The sequence below is a fragment of the Archocentrus centrarchus genome, chromosome 4 (genome assembly GCF_007364275.1).
Source record: "Archocentrus centrarchus isolate MPI-CPG fArcCen1 chromosome 4, fArcCen1, whole genome shotgun sequence".
Lineage (NCBI taxonomy): Eukaryota > Metazoa > Chordata > Actinopteri > Cichliformes > Cichlidae > Archocentrus > Archocentrus centrarchus.
The window spans coordinates 11362143-11381573 of NC_044349.1; the positions used below are offsets into that span (position 1 = coordinate 11362143).

At 38.7% G+C, this 19431-nt stretch overlaps 1 protein-coding gene across 2 annotated transcripts in view; it reads right to left on the reverse strand.

Annotated features, from left to right (window-relative positions):
- Nucleotides 1–19431, reverse strand: part of pde4ba (phosphodiesterase 4B, cAMP-specific a) — a 133046-nt gene that overhangs the window by 48759 nt on the left and 64856 nt on the right. For both annotated transcript variants that reach the window (XM_030726626.1, XM_030726628.1), the window contains exons 2-5: nucleotides 9693–9887; nucleotides 6704–6740; nucleotides 6363–6433; nucleotides 3850–3902 (exon numbers count right to left, since the gene is read on the reverse strand). In XM_030726626.1, the coding sequence (XP_030582486.1) occupies nucleotides 3850–3902; nucleotides 6363–6433; nucleotides 6704–6740; nucleotides 9693–9887 (356 nt within the window). The remainder of the gene's footprint in view (nucleotides 1–3849; nucleotides 3903–6362; nucleotides 6434–6703; nucleotides 6741–9692; nucleotides 9888–19431) is intronic.

Sequence of the window (19431 nt, forward strand, 5' to 3'; positions counted from 1 at the left end):
CCTCCACACCTCCTCAAAAATAATAGCAATGAATAAAAGAGAGAAAGATGGTGCTAGGGGGAGAGACACATGTGGCTGCATTGCAGATGTGTATATGTGAATATATGTAGTGAGGATGTGGCCTAGAATCATGAGAAAACAGTGGGCCTGCATTCAGAGGCTCTGTGGTGTGCAGGTGACGACTTATAACAAGTTTAGTATATTAAGTGGCGGCACTGATGAATACTTGATTGAAGTTTTAAAAGCGCACTGATGCATTTTAAAGGTATCATTCTGTGTAGCCAAACCAGTATTTGCTTTATTCCCACACAGTTATGACGTTATTAAAATATTCCAAATCATCATTGATTTATATGCACTGCTATACTTACATTCATTAACATTAAAACTTCCCACATATTGGAAAAGTGGGTAGGTTATCATGGTGTTGTGGATGGGCTGCAAGGAGCTCAGGCCCATCCAAAAAGGTCACTGTGCCCCTCAAGCTGAATTCTGCTGACATACATTTGCAGCTATAATTAAAATTAAATCATGTAGCTTGGCAATGAAAAGGTAAGCCATCCACGTCACCGATAAGCTCTTGCAGTAACAAACAGGCTCCTGTTAATTATTTGGTCAATAGCAGCTTAGTGCAGCAGTAGTGGCAGCATGACTGAGGAGGACTTTGGAATGCACGGGTCAAGTCAAACTTTGGGAAATACCCCTCATGCGTCTCTTTGGAACTAAAAAGAAGTCATTCATCAGTTTGCGAAGCTAGCTTAAAAATCATGATCTCACAGAAAATTCCAAAACAAATAGAAATGTCTTGCGGATGTTCTGAAGCCCCACTGTGACAGTGTGTGGTGAGTTCATTTATACTCCTCTGCGTCTTGAGAAAACATCTTTCCTGCGTTGGACACTAAACCATCAAAAACATTTTTCACAGTTTTATAACTGTGGCTAAATTTCTCTATGAGCACGCCATCTCTGTATGGCTGTAATTAAGCATGGTTCATGATATAATTTAAAGAAGGTTGTTTATGCTTGAATTTGTTGTGCAGCCTGTTCAGGTGGCCCTGTGCATCGTTAAAATGATACAGAATTGCCTTTTTGGATACTCTTTAAATGCACATTTAAAGTTTGTGGACATAGCAGTGAAAAACTGAATTTAAAAAAACAAAAAAAACAAAAAACAAAATCCCCCCTGCTCAAAGTTTGTTGCCTGTCCTGAGATCCGTGGACTAATGTTAATTTTGAGAGGGAAAAATTATTACATTTTATTTATTCTAAATCAACTGAGAAAGTATTTGTTTCGAGTACAACAATTTAAATAAGTGAGGCCTGTGTTGTGCAGTCAAAGAAACTTAACTTAAAAGAAAAAAAAGAACAAACAAAACAAATGGAAAATCTCAAAATTAAGATGAAATCAAAGCCCATATTAAATAATCCAAGCTGCAAAAAGATTGAGAATGATACCTTTTTTTCAGCAGTTTATTTTAGTAGTTCTCTGTCTGAGAAGACATCACTAAGAATGCTCATGGGAATGTGCTATTTTTCTACTACACTACAGTGGATTGTGTGACAGAACATATAATTCAGATGGTAATGCACTTACATGTGTTTTCGAGCATAAGATATTGTATATAAAGCTGTAGCAGACAATTACTGTTAGTTTCTGGAAGGTTTTCAACCGTTTTTGTAATTTGTGGAGAACAGCAAAAAGAAATGCATCTAGGCCATAAACGTAAATGAATGTTTGTGGTTATACATATATATGTATGTATTCAACTGTCAGCCGCCTTCAGTCATTTTTAAACTTATTGACTTGCAAAGAACTAAACTTGAACATAATACGCACCAGTAATTTAGTGACACCCATACAAAGAAAGGTCACAATGCACGTTATGGAGCCTGCTTATGAGACACACACACGCATTATATTTTTTTAACTCTCTCTCTCTCTCTCTCTCTCTCACACACACACACACACACACACACACACACACACACACACACACACAGAGCACCTGATGCACTGCGGTTCTGAAGAAGGAAGTGAAAACTCAGTCCATCTGCTTTGACAGGAAGTCAACAGAAGCCACATACAGGCCTGCTGACGTCAATCAGAGCCACAGGAACACCTCCCCCACAGCACACACACACACACACAGGCACACACTCATAAACACACATACCAACATTACTCACAATACTTGTGATGATTATATGCTACAGTGTGAGACACCTTTTCAGTCCACATACATTGCAACATTGTACTAAGCACAATTTGAATACCATTGCACGCTGAAATATTCGCTAGCGCGCGACATTGAGTTAACTGCTACTTATGCATACTGCGCGCACACACACACACACACACACACACACACACACACACACACACACACACACACACACACACACACACACACACACACACACACACAGACGTTGTATAAACAGCATAATGTGTGACTTCCCTTTCAACGGCATGAAGTCATATATCTAAGTAATAACACAACTGGACCAGTAAGGAGTAATTCAGCAAGAATTTGGTCAATTATGCCTTCTTTGGATGCAAAAACAACAACATCTAAACAAACATTAGAGGCCGTCTGATTCCTCTCAAAGGACTCTTTATGATTCATACCCCAGTCAAAGGGGACTAAAGAAAACAGCTAAGTTCTGCCAAACTGTCTTAGGCTTCGTTTTCACTAGGTTAACCTTGATGCCTTATCTGGCCTGAATTGGTTTCATGTAAAACATCTTGGTTATATGATGGTTAACTGCACTCACCATTTTCAGTTTCATTGTTGCTCATCTTGGTCTTCCTTTACACAACAACACATTTGCTGGGGACTGTTTTTAATGCTCTATCTAGACAGTGTGGGAACATCTGCCTACACATGTGAGGTCTTGTGGTTCACTGTTTTATTGAAAGAAGGGAATGTCATTTTTATCAATGCATCTTAAAAAATAATATTTAAAGATGAACTTAGTAGCACAAAGCTCTCATGAACATTTAGTCTTCACGTGGGAAAAGCCTGTCATTGATCTTTTCGTTACCCTAAACATCATTCTTCCAGTTCCTCTCTTGGTTAGCTGCTTGCTGTGACACAGCAGCCGCAAAACTACACTTGATGGAGACACGCGAACAAGTCCAATATGTAAAAATGCTTTTAAAAGACACATTAAAATGCATAAAGTGTGAGCACATAACTGCAATTACTACACGTGCCTCTGTGAAGCAAGTGGACAGAAACAAATCTTAGCATTACACAAAGGCTTAAACATGTACACAAGCAATATTCGCTTTGGAAACATACACACACACATATACACAGAAACATTATGTATGCTCATAGAGTTAGCTGTTACCATACACATACTCACACACCGCCTCTTACTGGCCTAGACATCCACATGCCCACACACTCAGCTCAGAAAGTCACACAGGTGATTAAAATCAAACGTGATGAAGATGAAAAGGGAGGTTTGCTGTTTTCATTAAGTGAGCTGCTTTAGTAGGACAAACTGTGTGCAAGTGAGCATTTGTCTGAACTGCCAGTTTAATTGTGATTGAACAAGGTTAATGAGCTTGATGACAAAATAGTCTGGGCTACAGTGTTGGAGCTGGAGACAGATGGTGAAAAAAAAAACAAAACTAAGTGGTCACGTAGGCAAATTCACGAGACAAGGACAAGACAAAAGATAGAGCGAGGAAGGGAGGGAGGAGACGCTGATGAAAACAAGGAGAAACAGAGGTAGAATGCGTGAGCCAGATGTGAACGAGATTAGTAAAAAGAAGAGTTTTTCACACGGCTTCACACAAGTCAGACATGTAGCTGGACATTTCTCTGAGTTTTTTACCTGGGAGACAAACTCTGGTGACTGGAGGCTGTGTTGTTGCTGCAGGAGATCGCCTGGAAGGACAAAAGCAGGGCTTTTTTAAGGTGCTTTGATTGCACTACTGGTGCTTCATGTTTTGGTAGAAATGATAGGAATATTTTAATAAAAGGTTTTTAACAGAGCTGCCTACAGTTTCACATAGTCACGCAATAAAGAGAGTTTTCATAGGACTATGCAGTCCTGTGGAAAGACTAAGCACCTCGTGATTCAGTAGCTTGTAGAACCACCATTAGCACCAATAACTTCATCAGTCTCTCACATTGTTGTGGAGGAGTTTTGGCCCACACTTCTTTGCAGCCGTCACTTCAGTTCATTGAGGTTTGTGGGCATTCATTTCTGGGCAGCTCTCTTAAGTTCCCACCGTACCATTTCAATTGGGTTTATTCTGGACTTTGATTTTTTTTCTTTTTCAGCCATTCTGTTGTAGATTTGCTGCTGTGCTCGGGATCATTGCCCTGCTGTGTGACCCAATTTTGGCCAAGTTTTAGCTCTCAGACAGACGGCCTCACATTTGACTCCAGAATACTTTTGTATGCAAAGGAGTTCATGGTCGACTGAGTAACTGCGAGGTGCCCAGGTCCTGTGACTGCAAAACAAACCCTCCACCCGCTCGACAGTTGATATGATGCTGATATCCTGTGTTTAGTTTTGTTCCAATGTGGTGCTTTGTATTACAGCCAAACATCTCCACTTTGGACTTGTCTGTCCAGAGGACATTGTTCCAGAAGTTTTGTGGTTTATTCAGTATTCAGATGCAACTTTGCAAACCTAAGCCTGCTGCCAAGTTCTTTTTTAGAGGCAACACACTTTCTCCAGGCAACCCTTCCAAACAAGCCATACTTGTTCAGTCTTTGTCTAGTTATACTCTCTTGAACTTTAACATTTAACATAGTAACTGAGGCCTGTAGAGTCTCAGATGTAGCTCTTGGGTTTTTTGCAATTTCTAGGAGCATTGCACAACCTGACTGTGGGCTGAATGTGCCAGGACGGTCACTCCTGAGAAGACTGTGGCATTGTGTTAAAATACACCTAAATGCTTCAGAGCAGCAAAACTGCTAAAACTTTGGCTTTTATAGACATGGTCACACTTGAATGGGTGAGTGTGTCCAAACCTTTGACTGGTACTTTATTTCGGCTATTCTGCATGTGATACTTCAGTAAAGTGCTTTACACTTTATTAAACAATTGTGAGCATTTTTGTTTTATGCCGTAAAATGATCCCACTGTCCCAGAACAAGAACAGGCTTTTGTAAAAAAAAAATTTAGTTTCTGTAAAAGATGATGCTTAGTTTTTATACTAACCAGCCCCTACTAATCAGTACTTTAATACTGAGCTCTATCATTTGTGTGGAATTAATTCAGTATACATGAATAAACCACATCTGTGCACTGTGTGTGTGTTTCTCCGTCTCTGCTCTTTCCCGTGTGGAGGTAACAGAGCTAAATGTAGGTCAGACAGGCTTCAGGTAGTCAATACAGAAAACTGAGTGTTAATTCAGCCTGTGGTGGAGCAGAATGCTCTTAGTGTCTTTAGAAACACATACTCACACATAAGCCTTTATGGGGAAGAACAGAAAGAATGGTGGCCTACATACATATTTCTAGTGCATCTAAATCTGCAGTCTCCACTGGGAGAGACGATGCTTAGTATGCTGCTGTAGCTTTAAACAGTGCTGCTTCTATAAAACTATAGAAAAAAGGTAGTCTTTGAAAGAGGGACAAAAAAACTAGTCTCCTGTGTCACTGCATGCAAAACACATATATGCTGCAGTGGCCACTGAAGTGGTACACAATAAATGCATGAAAATGAGTCATTTCATGCATTTGTAGCTGGGGGAGTGTTTTACTGTTTGAGGAATTTTCTTATAGAGCATTTTAACCATGCCGTGCACAACAGCAAACTATTGCTATTCTTTTTTCTTTCTTTTTTTTTACTAGAAACAAACAAACAAAAAAAAAGAGATTATTTTGGCTGTAGCATCCTGTTGAGTTAACTTCTGACATTTTTACACTCACACAACTCACACATTTTTAGATCATAGCTGCTAGTGTTAATCTCTGTCTGTCTGAGGCATGTAGTAGGATCTTTGCAGGTCCGGTTTAGCTGTTGAACTGTGAGCAGTGAAAACAGCATTGATGCACCTCAGTAACATTAAAAGTCAATGCTGCCCCCTTGTGACAAACTGATGGAACTGCAGACTGAGAGCACATTCTGATTAAATTCTTTGCTTCCTAAAATCGAACATTATTGTGGAAAAGCTTGTAAAATGATATACACTCACAAAAATATGAACTCTGAGAATTTTTAAGTAGATTTACAAAGGCAGCTTGATTTACAGCGGCGCCTCTTTTGAGCTGTATGCATGAAGTGTCACAGTTTGGCAATTCACAATTTAAAAAGCTTAGTTTGGATACTTTAAAGGAACAGCCAGATAAGAATCTCTTATTTTTGGTCTTAATTTATAAATACTCACTTGCTGGAGGCACACTGGACATTGGTCAGTACAGTGAAGTTATTCCTTACACTTCGAAGGCTTGCAAGAACCTAAACAAGTCGAGGGAGAGACAATCAGTAACATTCTTTGTACTTTACTTATTTATTTGCATTTAAAACAGGAGGAATGACTCACTCCTGTTAAAACTGAGCATTTTTACACTGCATGCACATTTGAACTCTGCATTGTGGATGAGGGCTTTACATACACTTAAATCCACGCTGGTAACCCCAGCATTCATTAAAGGATCTAATCAAAATAGTTTTCATTAAAGAATGAGCTTCCTAAATGCCTGTACAAACAGACAATGAGATATTTACCTGAGCAAAAGGCGTTACGATCAGGTCATCGCCATGTCTAAACAAACAAGAAACAGAACCACTGTCAGAAACATGCTTGGATACAAGACACACCACATATCAGGAAAAACAGAAAACTGTTAGGTTACAGCAATAAGAAATGATTATCATAATTCAAGCAGCCTTCTTGCTATAACTTAATAAAAGAGAAGGAAAGTACCGTGGGAGAAAGTGGTCATGGGTCAAAGAGACCTTGGATTAACCTATTTTTGTAAGCTAAGCTGAGGCAAGAAAATTACTCTTCTGTGGGTTCCAAATTACTGTCATACAGTGGTCAGTGACGAGCTCCTTATATAGTTAGGTCCATCTGTGTTTGGATAATGGCACAGCTTTTGTAATGTTTCCTCTATAAACCAGCACCATGGAGAATAAGTGCAGACATTCAATACAAGAGGTTGAGCAAAAATATGGCATTAACTGTTTAGGAATTACAGCCATTTTTCTTTCTTTTTTTACATATTTTGAGCCATTTTCAGAGGCTCAGCAGACAATAATCAGACAACAGTTTCATTGCCAGATGAGACCTTTTCCTTTGAAAACTCTCTTTTGGCAGCTCTTTACTGGAATTCAAGATCAAGATCAAGATCAAGAATGCCTTTATTAGTCCCACAAATGGGGAAATTGCAGTTAACAGAACATCCATCCAAAACAAAAACATAACACAGACAGGGGGGGGGGGGGGACAGATGTCTGAGGTCATGCAACCGTTTCTCAACGGCGCTACCTTTAGCAGAAAGACAGAAAGAGATACACTGGGATAGTTAGATTCTTAACATGAGGTCAAATGTGAAGCTGATACAAGTAAAGGAGGTCATCATAAGGCTGAGACACCAAAATAAACCTACAGTATTAGAGAGAAAGGAAACAATCCAGGAGTGTCCAAATGATCTATTTGGTCCATTCTTATAAAGAAGGAATGCACTAGGCAGCATTAGAAAAGCATGAAGGAGAGAAACAACTCTTGATCTGAAGTATTCCACGTTATCTGGAGGTCGCATTATAGCTTGGGTATGTATGGCTGCCAGTGGAACTGGGCCACTCATTTTTAGTGATGATGTGACTGCTGATAGAAGCAGCAGGATGAACTGTGGGGTGTGCAGGGCTGTCCTCTCTGCTCAGATTCAGCCAAAAGCTGTCAAACTGATCAGACAGAGCTTCATGGTGCAGGTGGATAATGACGCGAAGCATCTTTCAAAAGCAACCCAAGAATTTCTCAGGGCAAACAAATGGAATATTCTTCAATAGCCAAATCACCCGATCTCAACACATTTGGGCATGCTTTACAGTTACTGAAGACAAAAGCAAAGACAGAGAGACCCACAAACAAGCAGCAACTAAAGGTGGCTGCAGTGAAGGCCTGGCAGAGTATCTTGAGGGAGGAAACACAGCATTTGATGATGTCCATGGATTCTAGACTTCAGGCAGTCATCGACTGCAAAGGATTTTCATGCAAGTATTAAAAATAATAATGATATTAAAAATTATGTCAGTGAGTCCACTGACCGATTACTTTTGAGCCTTTTAAAATTTGGGACTGTGTATAAAAATGATTCCTAAACAGTTAATTAAAAGTTTTGTTAAACCCTTTGAATTAAAGCTGAAAGTCTGCACTTCACTCCACTGTGGAGATAAAATAAAACATTCACCACAAGATTCTCTTCACTTAGGGGCAAAGTAGCAGCACAGCCTGCTGGAGGCCTGCTATATATCCAGAGATGTACTTTAAGAGTAAATATGAGTAAAATCTATTAATTACCTCACCCACCAATAAGTGGAGGGAGGTTATGTTTTCGGTCTGTATGTCTGTTAGCAGGATAACTCAGAAAATTCTGATCAGATTTCGATGAAAATTTCTAGAGTTGTTGGGGGTGGCATAAGGAATAATTGATTACATTTTGGTAGTATCGGCACATAGAAAATTTGGGGTGGGTGAGGTATGCGCTCCACTGAGTGCCCTTCTAATTTTAGAAAAATATCACTTCAGATTTATGCTTTAGTTATATGATCATACAATTGTCTGATTTACAGGATTTAGCTGTTTTTAATGAATCTTAGCCAAATACAATAAAAAAACAAATAAATAACAACTTATGACACATGTAAAGTCTTCATATAAAGCACAACAATGGAAGCTACTTCACTGAACTGTGCTTTTTAAAAATTGTTTATGTTTTAAATATTTTAACTGCATTATTTTCAGGAAATGTTTTAAATATTTTTACATTAATTAAATCCATACATGTAGTGGTCATCACCACTTATGACGTACACTCACAGGCCACTTCGTTGAGCACAATTTTTCAACTGCACGTTAATGCTAATATCTGATCAGCCAATTGCATGCCAGCAACTCACTGCATTTAGGCATGTTGGTGTGGGAGAGGCTGGTCAGAGTATTTAAGATGGGATTTTCCTGCACAAACATCTCTAGGGTTTACAGTCTGATAAAGAAAGTCTCCAGCTCTCTGGGCAAAAAGGAAATGGTGAGATTGCTTTGAGCTGACAGGAAGGCAACACTAAATCAAATAATCACATGCATGATGTATTATACAATAGCTGAGTAAATTTAAAATATAATTTAAGTAAAACATATTAAAACATCTTCATTTACTGGAAGTAAAGATTACAAAATAAATTTCCTCACATGTAATTACAAAGTGATGATTGTGCTGTGCTGACTCCTCCACTTTGTGACACGCAGTGTGACACATGCAAAGCAGTCAGTCTAGCGAGAACTATTTTAGAAACGAGAGGAGCAGTGTTTCTGGTAGAGGCCAGATATGGAAAATATTGAGCGCATGAACAAAGACGAGGGCCGACTGCTTCTAACAACCTGCGACATTAAGCTGCAGGATTAAAGTTCACTTGACTTGAGTATGTTTTAATGAAATACCTGATCCTACTGGAAAAAAAATACCTCCTGAACTAAGTTTAACATGTTTCTACTTACAGTTCAGAGGCGATTGAGGAGTTTCGTGACATGGACTTGGGGGACAGTTCATAGTCGCTGTCTGAGCGATAGAGGAAGGACTCTCTGCGCTGGTTGTGACCTGGGAAGTTGGTGTGGAGGACCAGACCAGAGCCCGGGGAGGCCTGAGGGTCCAGGGGGCTGCAGCTAGAAGAGGGGCCATTCTCCACATCAAAACTGAAAACAGATAAACAGAGTTAAAAGGTTAATTCTTCACTGTTTCATTGCAGAGCTGGCTTTAAGGTTCAGAGCAACAAAAGACTCAGACACAACTAACATCTTTGCTTTTGGCTTTCCTGTAATTTCAGCTTCTTCTCTCTCTGATTAACTTTCATTTTCCTTGTCAAACAGCCTGACCTTGATCTAATTTTAATGGTGGTGAAGGAAGAAAGAGGAATTCTTTGACATGTCGATATCCTACAAACAGATCACACTCCCACATAATTATATCAAGAACACATACATACACACAGATCATGAATAGACTTGACCAGACAAGAAAGGGCAGAGTGACACACTGGAGTGCACTGCATTCATTCCCTGATGACAATTAGTGAGAATGAGGCTGCTAAATTCATGGAAAGAAGAACACGAAGGAAGGAGGAAGGAGGAGGCTGACGTCCTTACAACACCCACTGAGAAGGAGGACCTTGAGATTCTAGGGACTGTAGGGTCACCCAGAGTTTTTCATTTGTTTATGGCTGTGGTGTATCCTCCCCTTTTCCAAAGAAAAACTCCACGTGTTGACATTTACTTTCTTGCAATTTCCCCTGCAGTTTGTGGTCAGCTTCTTTAAATCAGTAGTTTCAACATCACTTCTCCTTCTGTATAGTAAACACCCACCTGCAGGAGGTGTGCTGGTTACACTAAAAACTCAAACAAGCCAAGAATAATATTAACTGAAATGTATTTATTGGACTACCTATATTCTCGCATCTCTTCTCCTAAGCACCCCTTCTTCTGTTTATCATAAGAAAATCTGAAATGGTAAGTGACTGAGTGAATAAAAGGCATCGAAACAGGCTTTTTATTCTTGTGCATATCTGTAAAGAATTTGGGACTGAATGGGGAGGAGTTCTGATTTTTTTTTTCCAGCCCCAGGGAAAGTAAGTTGAAAAAAAAAAAAAAAAAAGGCAAATAATAGCCATCTGGGTCCAGACCAAAAATGAAAACACGTGACATCTGAGCAAAAATCTCTGCAAGAGTGCACCAGCAGGTTGTTGCAGCGTGAGGAAGTTTATATGGTTACCATTTTTTCAAGCAGATATGACAGTATTAAGAAAAACAGGAAGTAAACGAGACAATAAAAACCTCAAAGGGCACAAACTCTGTGTAACTGGTAAACAAAGAGCAGCTTACAGTTTAACCCCTAAATTTTGCTATTACATGTAAATATGAAGATAAGAATGAAAATATCACAATAATTAGATAGATGAGACTGATTGAATGCAAACGTGAGGAAATTAAACAGATTAAACACATGCGTCTGCTCAGTTAGAGGCATTCAAAGCCATGAAATGGTGCATCACAAGCTCGCAGAGAGATATAGGCATGAGCGATAATAATTTACATATAACCTCATAAAATATTTTAACTGGAAAGCTATTCTCCATCTCAGATGATGTGGACATAATTGAATTCCTGGCATCCATTGGTGAGTTTGTGATATCAAGATTCTCTGCCCATTGTGAGACAGGCAGCATTACTGATTAATCTTATTGTGTTTGAATCTAATTAACTTTTTTAAAATTATTTTTAAAAAATAAAAGTCAGTATTGCTTTGCTCCAGTTTATTGTTTACATAAACTGTAAGGATTGAGATCCATACTGCAGAAGTAATGAAAAAGCTAGATAACAGTGACAGAGATCAGAATTTTTTTTTTTTTTTTTTTTAAAGTGTGCAGTCCACTTCTTTTTGTGTTGTGATCATGTGCAGAGAAGAATAATTGTTGAGCTGGGACAGGTGACCCAACTCGACTAAATCTGCTTATAAGCTTCACATTAACTTTGATAATTACAGTACAAAGGAAACTGAAAAAGATTGTGTTTCCAAAGCCCCCAAATACTTTCAGTTTGAGCAAAAATCAAGTTCTAGGACACATCTTTAAAAAAAAAAAAAAAATATGTTTTTAAACTAGAGGTACACATATTATTCAGTCAAAAAAGTGGATAACTATTAAAAAATTGTGATGTTTTGAGCAAACCTCATCGTACAAAGAGCAGGTGAGCTGGAAACGTCACATTTTCCGTGTGGCAGTTAACCGAAGCTCTGCAGTGTGTGAGCTGTTGATTTTTTTCTTCTTTTTGTTGTCTGCTTAATTTCAGCCTTGCACCTGTAGCTTTTTGATGTTGATGTGCATGTTTTAAGGGCATTTTATTTAATACGCTCATCAAACAATTTGTATGCAACAAAATCTAAATCTGTCACAAGCTGTCGGGTGCAGTACCAATGGAAGTAGTGGAGTAGAGCAGGACCTGGGCCTCATTTGAGAACACTTAAACCTCACTTTGAGTCACATCTCATGAGAAAGATTTTGCACTAATGTGACTCATGTAAGAAGGTGTTATTGCAGTGCCAAACAGGAAAACTGACATAGTCAACAAACACTCAGCAATACCACATGATTAGATCCCCAAGAGCGATTTACAGTGTATAGATTGGATGCATGCTTACAACTGTGCAATGAACAGTTAATAAAGAAATTAGTCAATTAAATTTTGAAAACAGAGAGACCACCTCCCGCAGCTCTCCCCACTCTATTTTAAGCCCCTCCCACAAAAGAGCAGTGGCGCTCCCTAAGTCAGTGTCGACTGCCCAAGATGAAAGCTCTTTCCGCCACTGTGGCTTACAGGACATCCCGAGCTGAACGTCTTTCTCTGTGAAAGACCTGTGATTGTCCGACTTTGAATCCCTAAAAATTCTATTTCTAAAGCCTGAAATCAGAGCTCACAGGAGTCTACATTACTGTTTGAAATATAGCACTATGTGCACCAATTTCAACGATTGATTACGTGGCTCAGAGCTCAAAAGATAATCACAATCGTTCCCAGCATCAAATTGTCAATAAGTCTCCTGATACAAAGAAGTTCTAACCTGAACTGACCTTCATACACCAACACTTAAGGCCCAATTTTCTCATAAAAACAACACGTGAAAAATGTTCTTATGTCTCTCTTGTGGCCGTCTGGTTGATTGATTGATGCCAGTGTTTATGTCTTATTTGTCCCAAGGCAGCACTTCAACCCCCATGGAGGAATATTTAACTTGGAAGAACTCGAAAGATCACTGGTGACCTTTTGGAGCTCCAGTTTGCAGCTTTTCTAAATTTCCAACTGTATGTTCTTCCACTCTTTGTACAGCTCCATTTGCAGAATGGAAATGCTGAAAGCATGTTTCCTTTGTGTTATCAACACAGTAAAGTTAAAACACAGATGACAACCACTGAATACACAAGATAAGCAGTGGAGTGAAGTTACCCTTGGTGAACAATGTCAAGCGAGAGTGAGAGGATTTCTACCTCGTCTATTATTTTATTGGTTGGGATATCGATATTCAGGTTGTTTAAGTGGCGTAAGCTTAGTCTAGCAAGAGGCCTAAATCCTAATGCTAGCTAGCCCGCATCCAGTTGATTTCCTTTGTAGATGAGGTCATGCTTAACCTGTTCTTAGATGTGGGGAACGCCAACAGTTTCACATGAAATTAACTTACAAGCACATGTGGCAGCAGTACTTATCAGGACATTAACGGATGGATACTCTGCTACATCTGTACTCACCAGATAGCTGTTTTGCTGCTGTATAATTGTTTAGAATCTCATATATCAAACATTTAAAGCTTAGATAATATATTAGCCTCCTGAGACCTGAGTTCCTGTTTGCCACGCATTTTTAATTTCTTCTTGATATTTGTGATTAGATGGACCGGATATGTATGAATATATGTATGAATCCTCTTCAAACAGGAAATTGTATTTTGTTATATGGTCGTGGTTTGAATCCACCTTGGCTGGGACCTTTCTGTGTGGAGTTTGCATGTTCTCCCTCTGTTTGTGTGGGTTTTCTCTGGGTACTCTGGTTTCCTCCCACAGTCCAAAGACATGCCGTTAGTGGGGTTAAGTTAATTGGTGATTCTAAATTGTCCATAGGTTTGAATGTGAGTACGAATGGTTGTCTGTCTCTGTGTTAGCCCTGCACCAGGCTGATGAGCTGTCCAGGGTACCCTGCCTCTTGCCCTGTAGCAGCTGGGATAGGCAAATCTATCATCTATGGGAAGCAGACCTATACCATGCCCACGCCCAGCATGTGAATCAACTCAAAGTAGGGGTCAGTGGTTCAAGATTTTCCTTGGATTTTTTTTCTGTCTAACTTCTTTGTGATCGTTGTCTCAAGTAATTACTGAGCAGGGGGAAATAAGCCCATTTATCTAATGGCTGTGTTTTCCACCAGTCTTCTTAACAGGACAAAGAAGGGATATCCAAGAATTTAGGCTCAAAAACAACACAAAAAGAGACCTTGGGAACAACGATCATTTCCCTTGATTGAGGCATCCTGGTGATTTAGTGGATTAGTGAACTTGTCTGGGAAGCCACTTTCATACACTGACCCATGCTTTCTCTTTGAAGTTTATGTAGAGAGAAAAGTCAACATTAGCAAGTTTCAGTCGTTTGTCAACCAGAAACAGGCCTTTGGGTTAGAGAAGATGAGAGCAATGACAGTTATCCAACCATAGGCACACTTCTGCCATTTTAACAATGAACTTCCAAGGTAAAGCAGTAATATTCAGTCAAACTATCATGTCTTTGAACAGGAACTGCTCAGTGATTAACAGCAGTTCCCTAGTAATGTTTTTGTGTGATTGTGATCATTAAGCTACTGGATGAGTTAGTCAAGTTTTTGAGTGTATTGTTTCAATCAGGAAGTGCTCCTTCTGACCCTTGAGTAATTTTCTCCAAAGACATGACATTCCTTTCCCATGATCCCGCTGCATCTGTCTGTGTGATGAGCAGATTGAGTGATGGACTGGCCGACATAAAAACAGAAGCAGAGAACTTCTCCCAGTGTTTACTTGTTCAAGGGTTCATTTTGTTGGATCTCTGCGGGCTTCTGTGCAGCGGATGCTAATTGTCCCGCAGCCAAACACAAAAAAATGTCCAACTAAAATACTGCCACAATAATGATAGCTATTTTCCAATCAAACAGGGTGAGGACAAACATTCAAATCACTTCAGATTCAAAAGTAGATTATCTTGGAGCTGATCCTAATACACCACAACTCAGTCAAATAATATGCACAGACATCAGTTTGAAGAATGTCTCAAATTAGCCAATTTGTTTTGTCAAAAAAAAAAATAAACAAACAAACATTACCACAAGATCTAGGAATATACTGTGAAGTCAAACCATTAATGTTTAAAAAAGTATTAATAAAGTCTCAAGAAAGCAACAAACAAAGCCCACTTTACACAAACCACTGATTACCTGGAACAGCTAGTATATTTAACTTGTTGAATTCAACTGTTGGCCTAAATACGGCATGAGAAGCCAGCTCCCAGGCATACCTAAACCCCTTAAACTAAACTAAACTAAATGGAAAGTCTTCATTTAAAACTCATTAGTCACAAATCCCCGTGGTAAACAGAAGGAGTAAAGACGAATGGAACATTTGTGACAAATATGACATGCCTTATTCCAAGGAAATGACTCCATTTCCCAGCTGTGAAACAATGGTGTTGTTTCAGGTTGACAGCAGACACTGACCATTTGACTGAATCTCATTTACTGGTAGAAGCTGGACAGCTCAGCATCCTGTTTAGTGAGGCAGGGTGTATGTGGGACTGACAGAACCCAAAACAAATCCAAAGATCTAAAACTGTTCTGTTTGTAATTAGAGTTCAGCCAAACTGAAGTCAAATTCAGGTCTTAATCAAATATGATAAGTGCCTGGTCCTGTTGTAGTTAAGTTCATCTATCACAAGACTAAGAAAGAGAGATGCACACCTACAGACAGTTTAGGATCATCAATTAACCTAACATGCATGTCTTTGGAAGAGGAAGCCAAAGCACCCAGCTGACACACACAGGCAGAACTTCTTAGCTGTGAACTGGCAGTCCCGCTTTGTAACTCTTCCCTGACCAAGTATTGATAATTTAGTGAATTTTTTCAGGTCTCTAAGTCTGACATGAGTCCAAGTTTGAAGTGTGCAGCTCTCTTTTCTCTTTGTAGTGATGATTTAGTAATCAAAACTAGTAACACTCCTCTGAAACTGCTGAGTAGCAGGGTAGAAGCTTTCTAACAGCTCAGAAGAGTATATTGAGACATTTTCATGTTCCGAGTTGTTACAGTGGACTGGTTATCAACCAAACTCTCATTTACACTTTCAGTAACACTGTTGATCACAATAAGAGTAATGCACGTTCCACAATGCCCATGGTGGTGAGCAGGTGAAGCAGAGCACGTAATCTGATGCTGCTGGAAATTTCACATTGTTATCTAAAACATAGTTGTTACTCGGGTGCAGATTAAAGCCATTTTCTAGACATAACAGAGAGATCCTTTTAATAAAACCACAAAGAAAGCACAGTCTCAGAAGAATAAATTCTAAATAAGGCCCAGTTTGTATTGATTTGGGGATCTGCAGGACAAAGAGATTAGTCTAAAAGAAATACTCACTTACAGTTTAATTTCTTTTTCATTTTAACCTGTACATGAAAATTTCACTATGTTAAAAACATAAATGTAACATCTTTAATTAAAAAAGAGAGACTATGGGTCAGAAGTAGCCACAGACCATTAGAGGAAATAGATACTTATGCTTTGCAAACAAGAGAATGCCAGAATGTGTGACAAGAAAGGAAAAAAACATTCCTACAATATGTTAAATTGATCATTTCCTTCCTGTGTGTTATAGTTAGGGGAAACCAGTGATCATGTGTTTGTTGAGCTATGAAAACAGTACTATGGTAAGACATTTTGTTTCTCACAGTGTTATCAAAGTCTTAAATTATTTTTCTTCAAGTCTCACTTGAAATGGCTTTTATTATGTTATTAAATTTTAAAAAAAATCTACTAATGCTAATACTTGTCAGCTTGAGAAACCAAATCTCTCCACTATGAGGAGAACTTGCAATCCTTGCAAATGTTTGTGACTGCAGGAGAGGAGAGAAGCTTGGGCCAGACACTATCTCCTAAAAAGTCCTTTCTGTCCAACCAGCTGGCTCAGTGTAATATGCCAGCGCTTTGAAATGCCCCAGAAGAACTGATGAGCTGATTGAATGATCCCATCAGACTGAGCAAAAATAGCAGCTAAATTTTATGTTCCAGCAATCTCAGACAGATTTCCTTACATGAATCTGCAGCAAGAAAAAACTAAAAATAGGTTAATCACCCGAGCTAGTCAGGACATGCTAAAGCAGACAGTTCCCAACCCTTAGGCTTTTCCACAAGCACAAAGGGTTCGACTTTAACAACCTAGAGCTCATGAAAACAAACTATGGAAGGTCATTATCTCATGACACTGAACTAAAGTTTTATTGATATGCTGTCTTCACCCACGATGGGCATATAGCAAATGCAAAAACAAGTTGTTTGCACGTTAAAAGAAGCAGTTAGATGATACTGTGTCAGTATCTGCCACACTGTTCAAAGGTCACTTTAAAATGGTGAAAACTACAGTTGTTCCTTTATTTGTCTGACTTCCTTAGCTCCAAACCATCAGCAGATTTTATTCATACTTCAGTGTCAACAATGCAACACTGGCACAGAAGTACTGCACCCCACTGAGCTCTATCCTGTCTTAATTATAGTCCAGTCACATTTTTAGTCCCTCCCATTCATTCACTTTAGAAAGATACTAAATTGGACTAAATTTGTCTATCCAGAGATCAACAAGGATACTATATGTTCATATAGTTGGTTCTTAAGGCTGTCTTTATTATCAGCCATCTCTACTAGCATTGTAAACTTTTAAAAAAGAATGCAGGGACACAAATAAGCTGACCAGTCACAGTGCTTGGAATTCCCATGTGTGTGTGTGTGTGTGTGTCTACAGCTCTGATGCATACTTACATTTTACAAACCTCCCTTAATACACAACTAGAAATAGAGCTTTTTTAGCATTAATTCTGTGTAAAACTGTGTTGGCCAAAGCCCATATTGCATTTTTTCCCACCGACCCAAAACAAGCAAAATATTTATTGTTAACTCAGACAATTTTGTCAAAGCCTGCCTTATTACATCCAGAATCTACTCTCCCACCCTGCAAAGCACACACATAAAAACAACAGCCACCAGAATTGTAGCCATAAATCACTGCTGGTCCTAATCTTTAATTAGTGAAAAATATGCCTAAATAAAAACACCATGAGAATTCAAAATATCCTGTGCCCTTTTGTCATCTGCCATCAAAAACAGAAAAAAAAGAGGAGAAGAATGAGGAGAAAACTAGATACAAGATTTATTATTAGAAATGAGGTCACTAACGTAATCACGATTTGCACCAAGTCATTATACATGCACATTTAGGTACAGAGTCATGGAGCAGATGCTCCCGTTCCAAATCATTTGCAACCTATATACACTGCCCTCATGGTGACGACTGAGGAACAGGGGCTGAAGGCGGTATAAGTTAAGTGTGATATTATCGATAGCAGAGGACGACAGAAGAAATGGCATATCTGAGCTAAAAGAGATGTACAGAATTTATTTATTTATTTATTTTTTACATGAAATTAGAGTTAAAACTGAGAGAAAATACAGATTGAAACACTGGAAAAAGCAAAAACACTGGTAAATGAACTGGTATTAATAGTGTTATCTAGTACAGAGCAGTCAAAGTATTTCCACAATGCAGACCACATTCACCTACTGTATTCATATTGTGCGGATAGTTTCTTATAAATGCATTTATTGTTTTTTTTTTTTTGCTGTGTTTTTCTTCATCATGTTAACAGTTTAGATGTGATTTATGATTTATCACACTAATGATTTAACTTTTTCATGATTATTTGTTTTGAAGAGCCCTTCTTGTTGACTGGCGTTTAGATCTCAACTGGTCTTTAAATATTTTTCATTATGGTTTGTCTCAAGTTGCTGAAATGCATTTTGTTTGCCCTTCAGTAAACCTTAAAAAGCAATCTTATCAGTGAGTGCGTGTATTTTGCGTGTTTGTACAGTCACTCATTAACATTGTATTCTATGCACTTTAAGTGCTTTTTATCTGTCTCTCTCACACACACACACACACACACACTGATGGATGCATCAGGGGACTATAGGGTGAAATAACTTGCCGAAAGACGCTGGAGGAGCTACACTCGTTTCTCCACCTGCAGTACTTTTCAGAGTTAAAGTTGATTTTTTAACTGAACCATTTTCATGTGATATCTTGGTTAGTTGCATCTCAAATTAAGATTTTATTTTAAAAACTATATGTCTTTAAAACCTAAAATGCATTATTCAAATCTGTCCCATTGAAAAACAACTTTTTTTTTTTAGGTATACTGTAGCAGTTCAGCTGCACATTAACACAAATATTTAATGAGCCAATCACATGGCAGCATTTCAGTGCATTTAGGCATGTAGACATGATCAAGGTGACCTGCTGAAGTTCAAATCAAGGATCAGAATGAGATACAAAGGTAATTTAAGTGACTTTGAATGTGGCACGGTTGTTGGTGCCAGAATACCGAGCTACTGGGATTTTCCCCACACAGCCATCTCTAG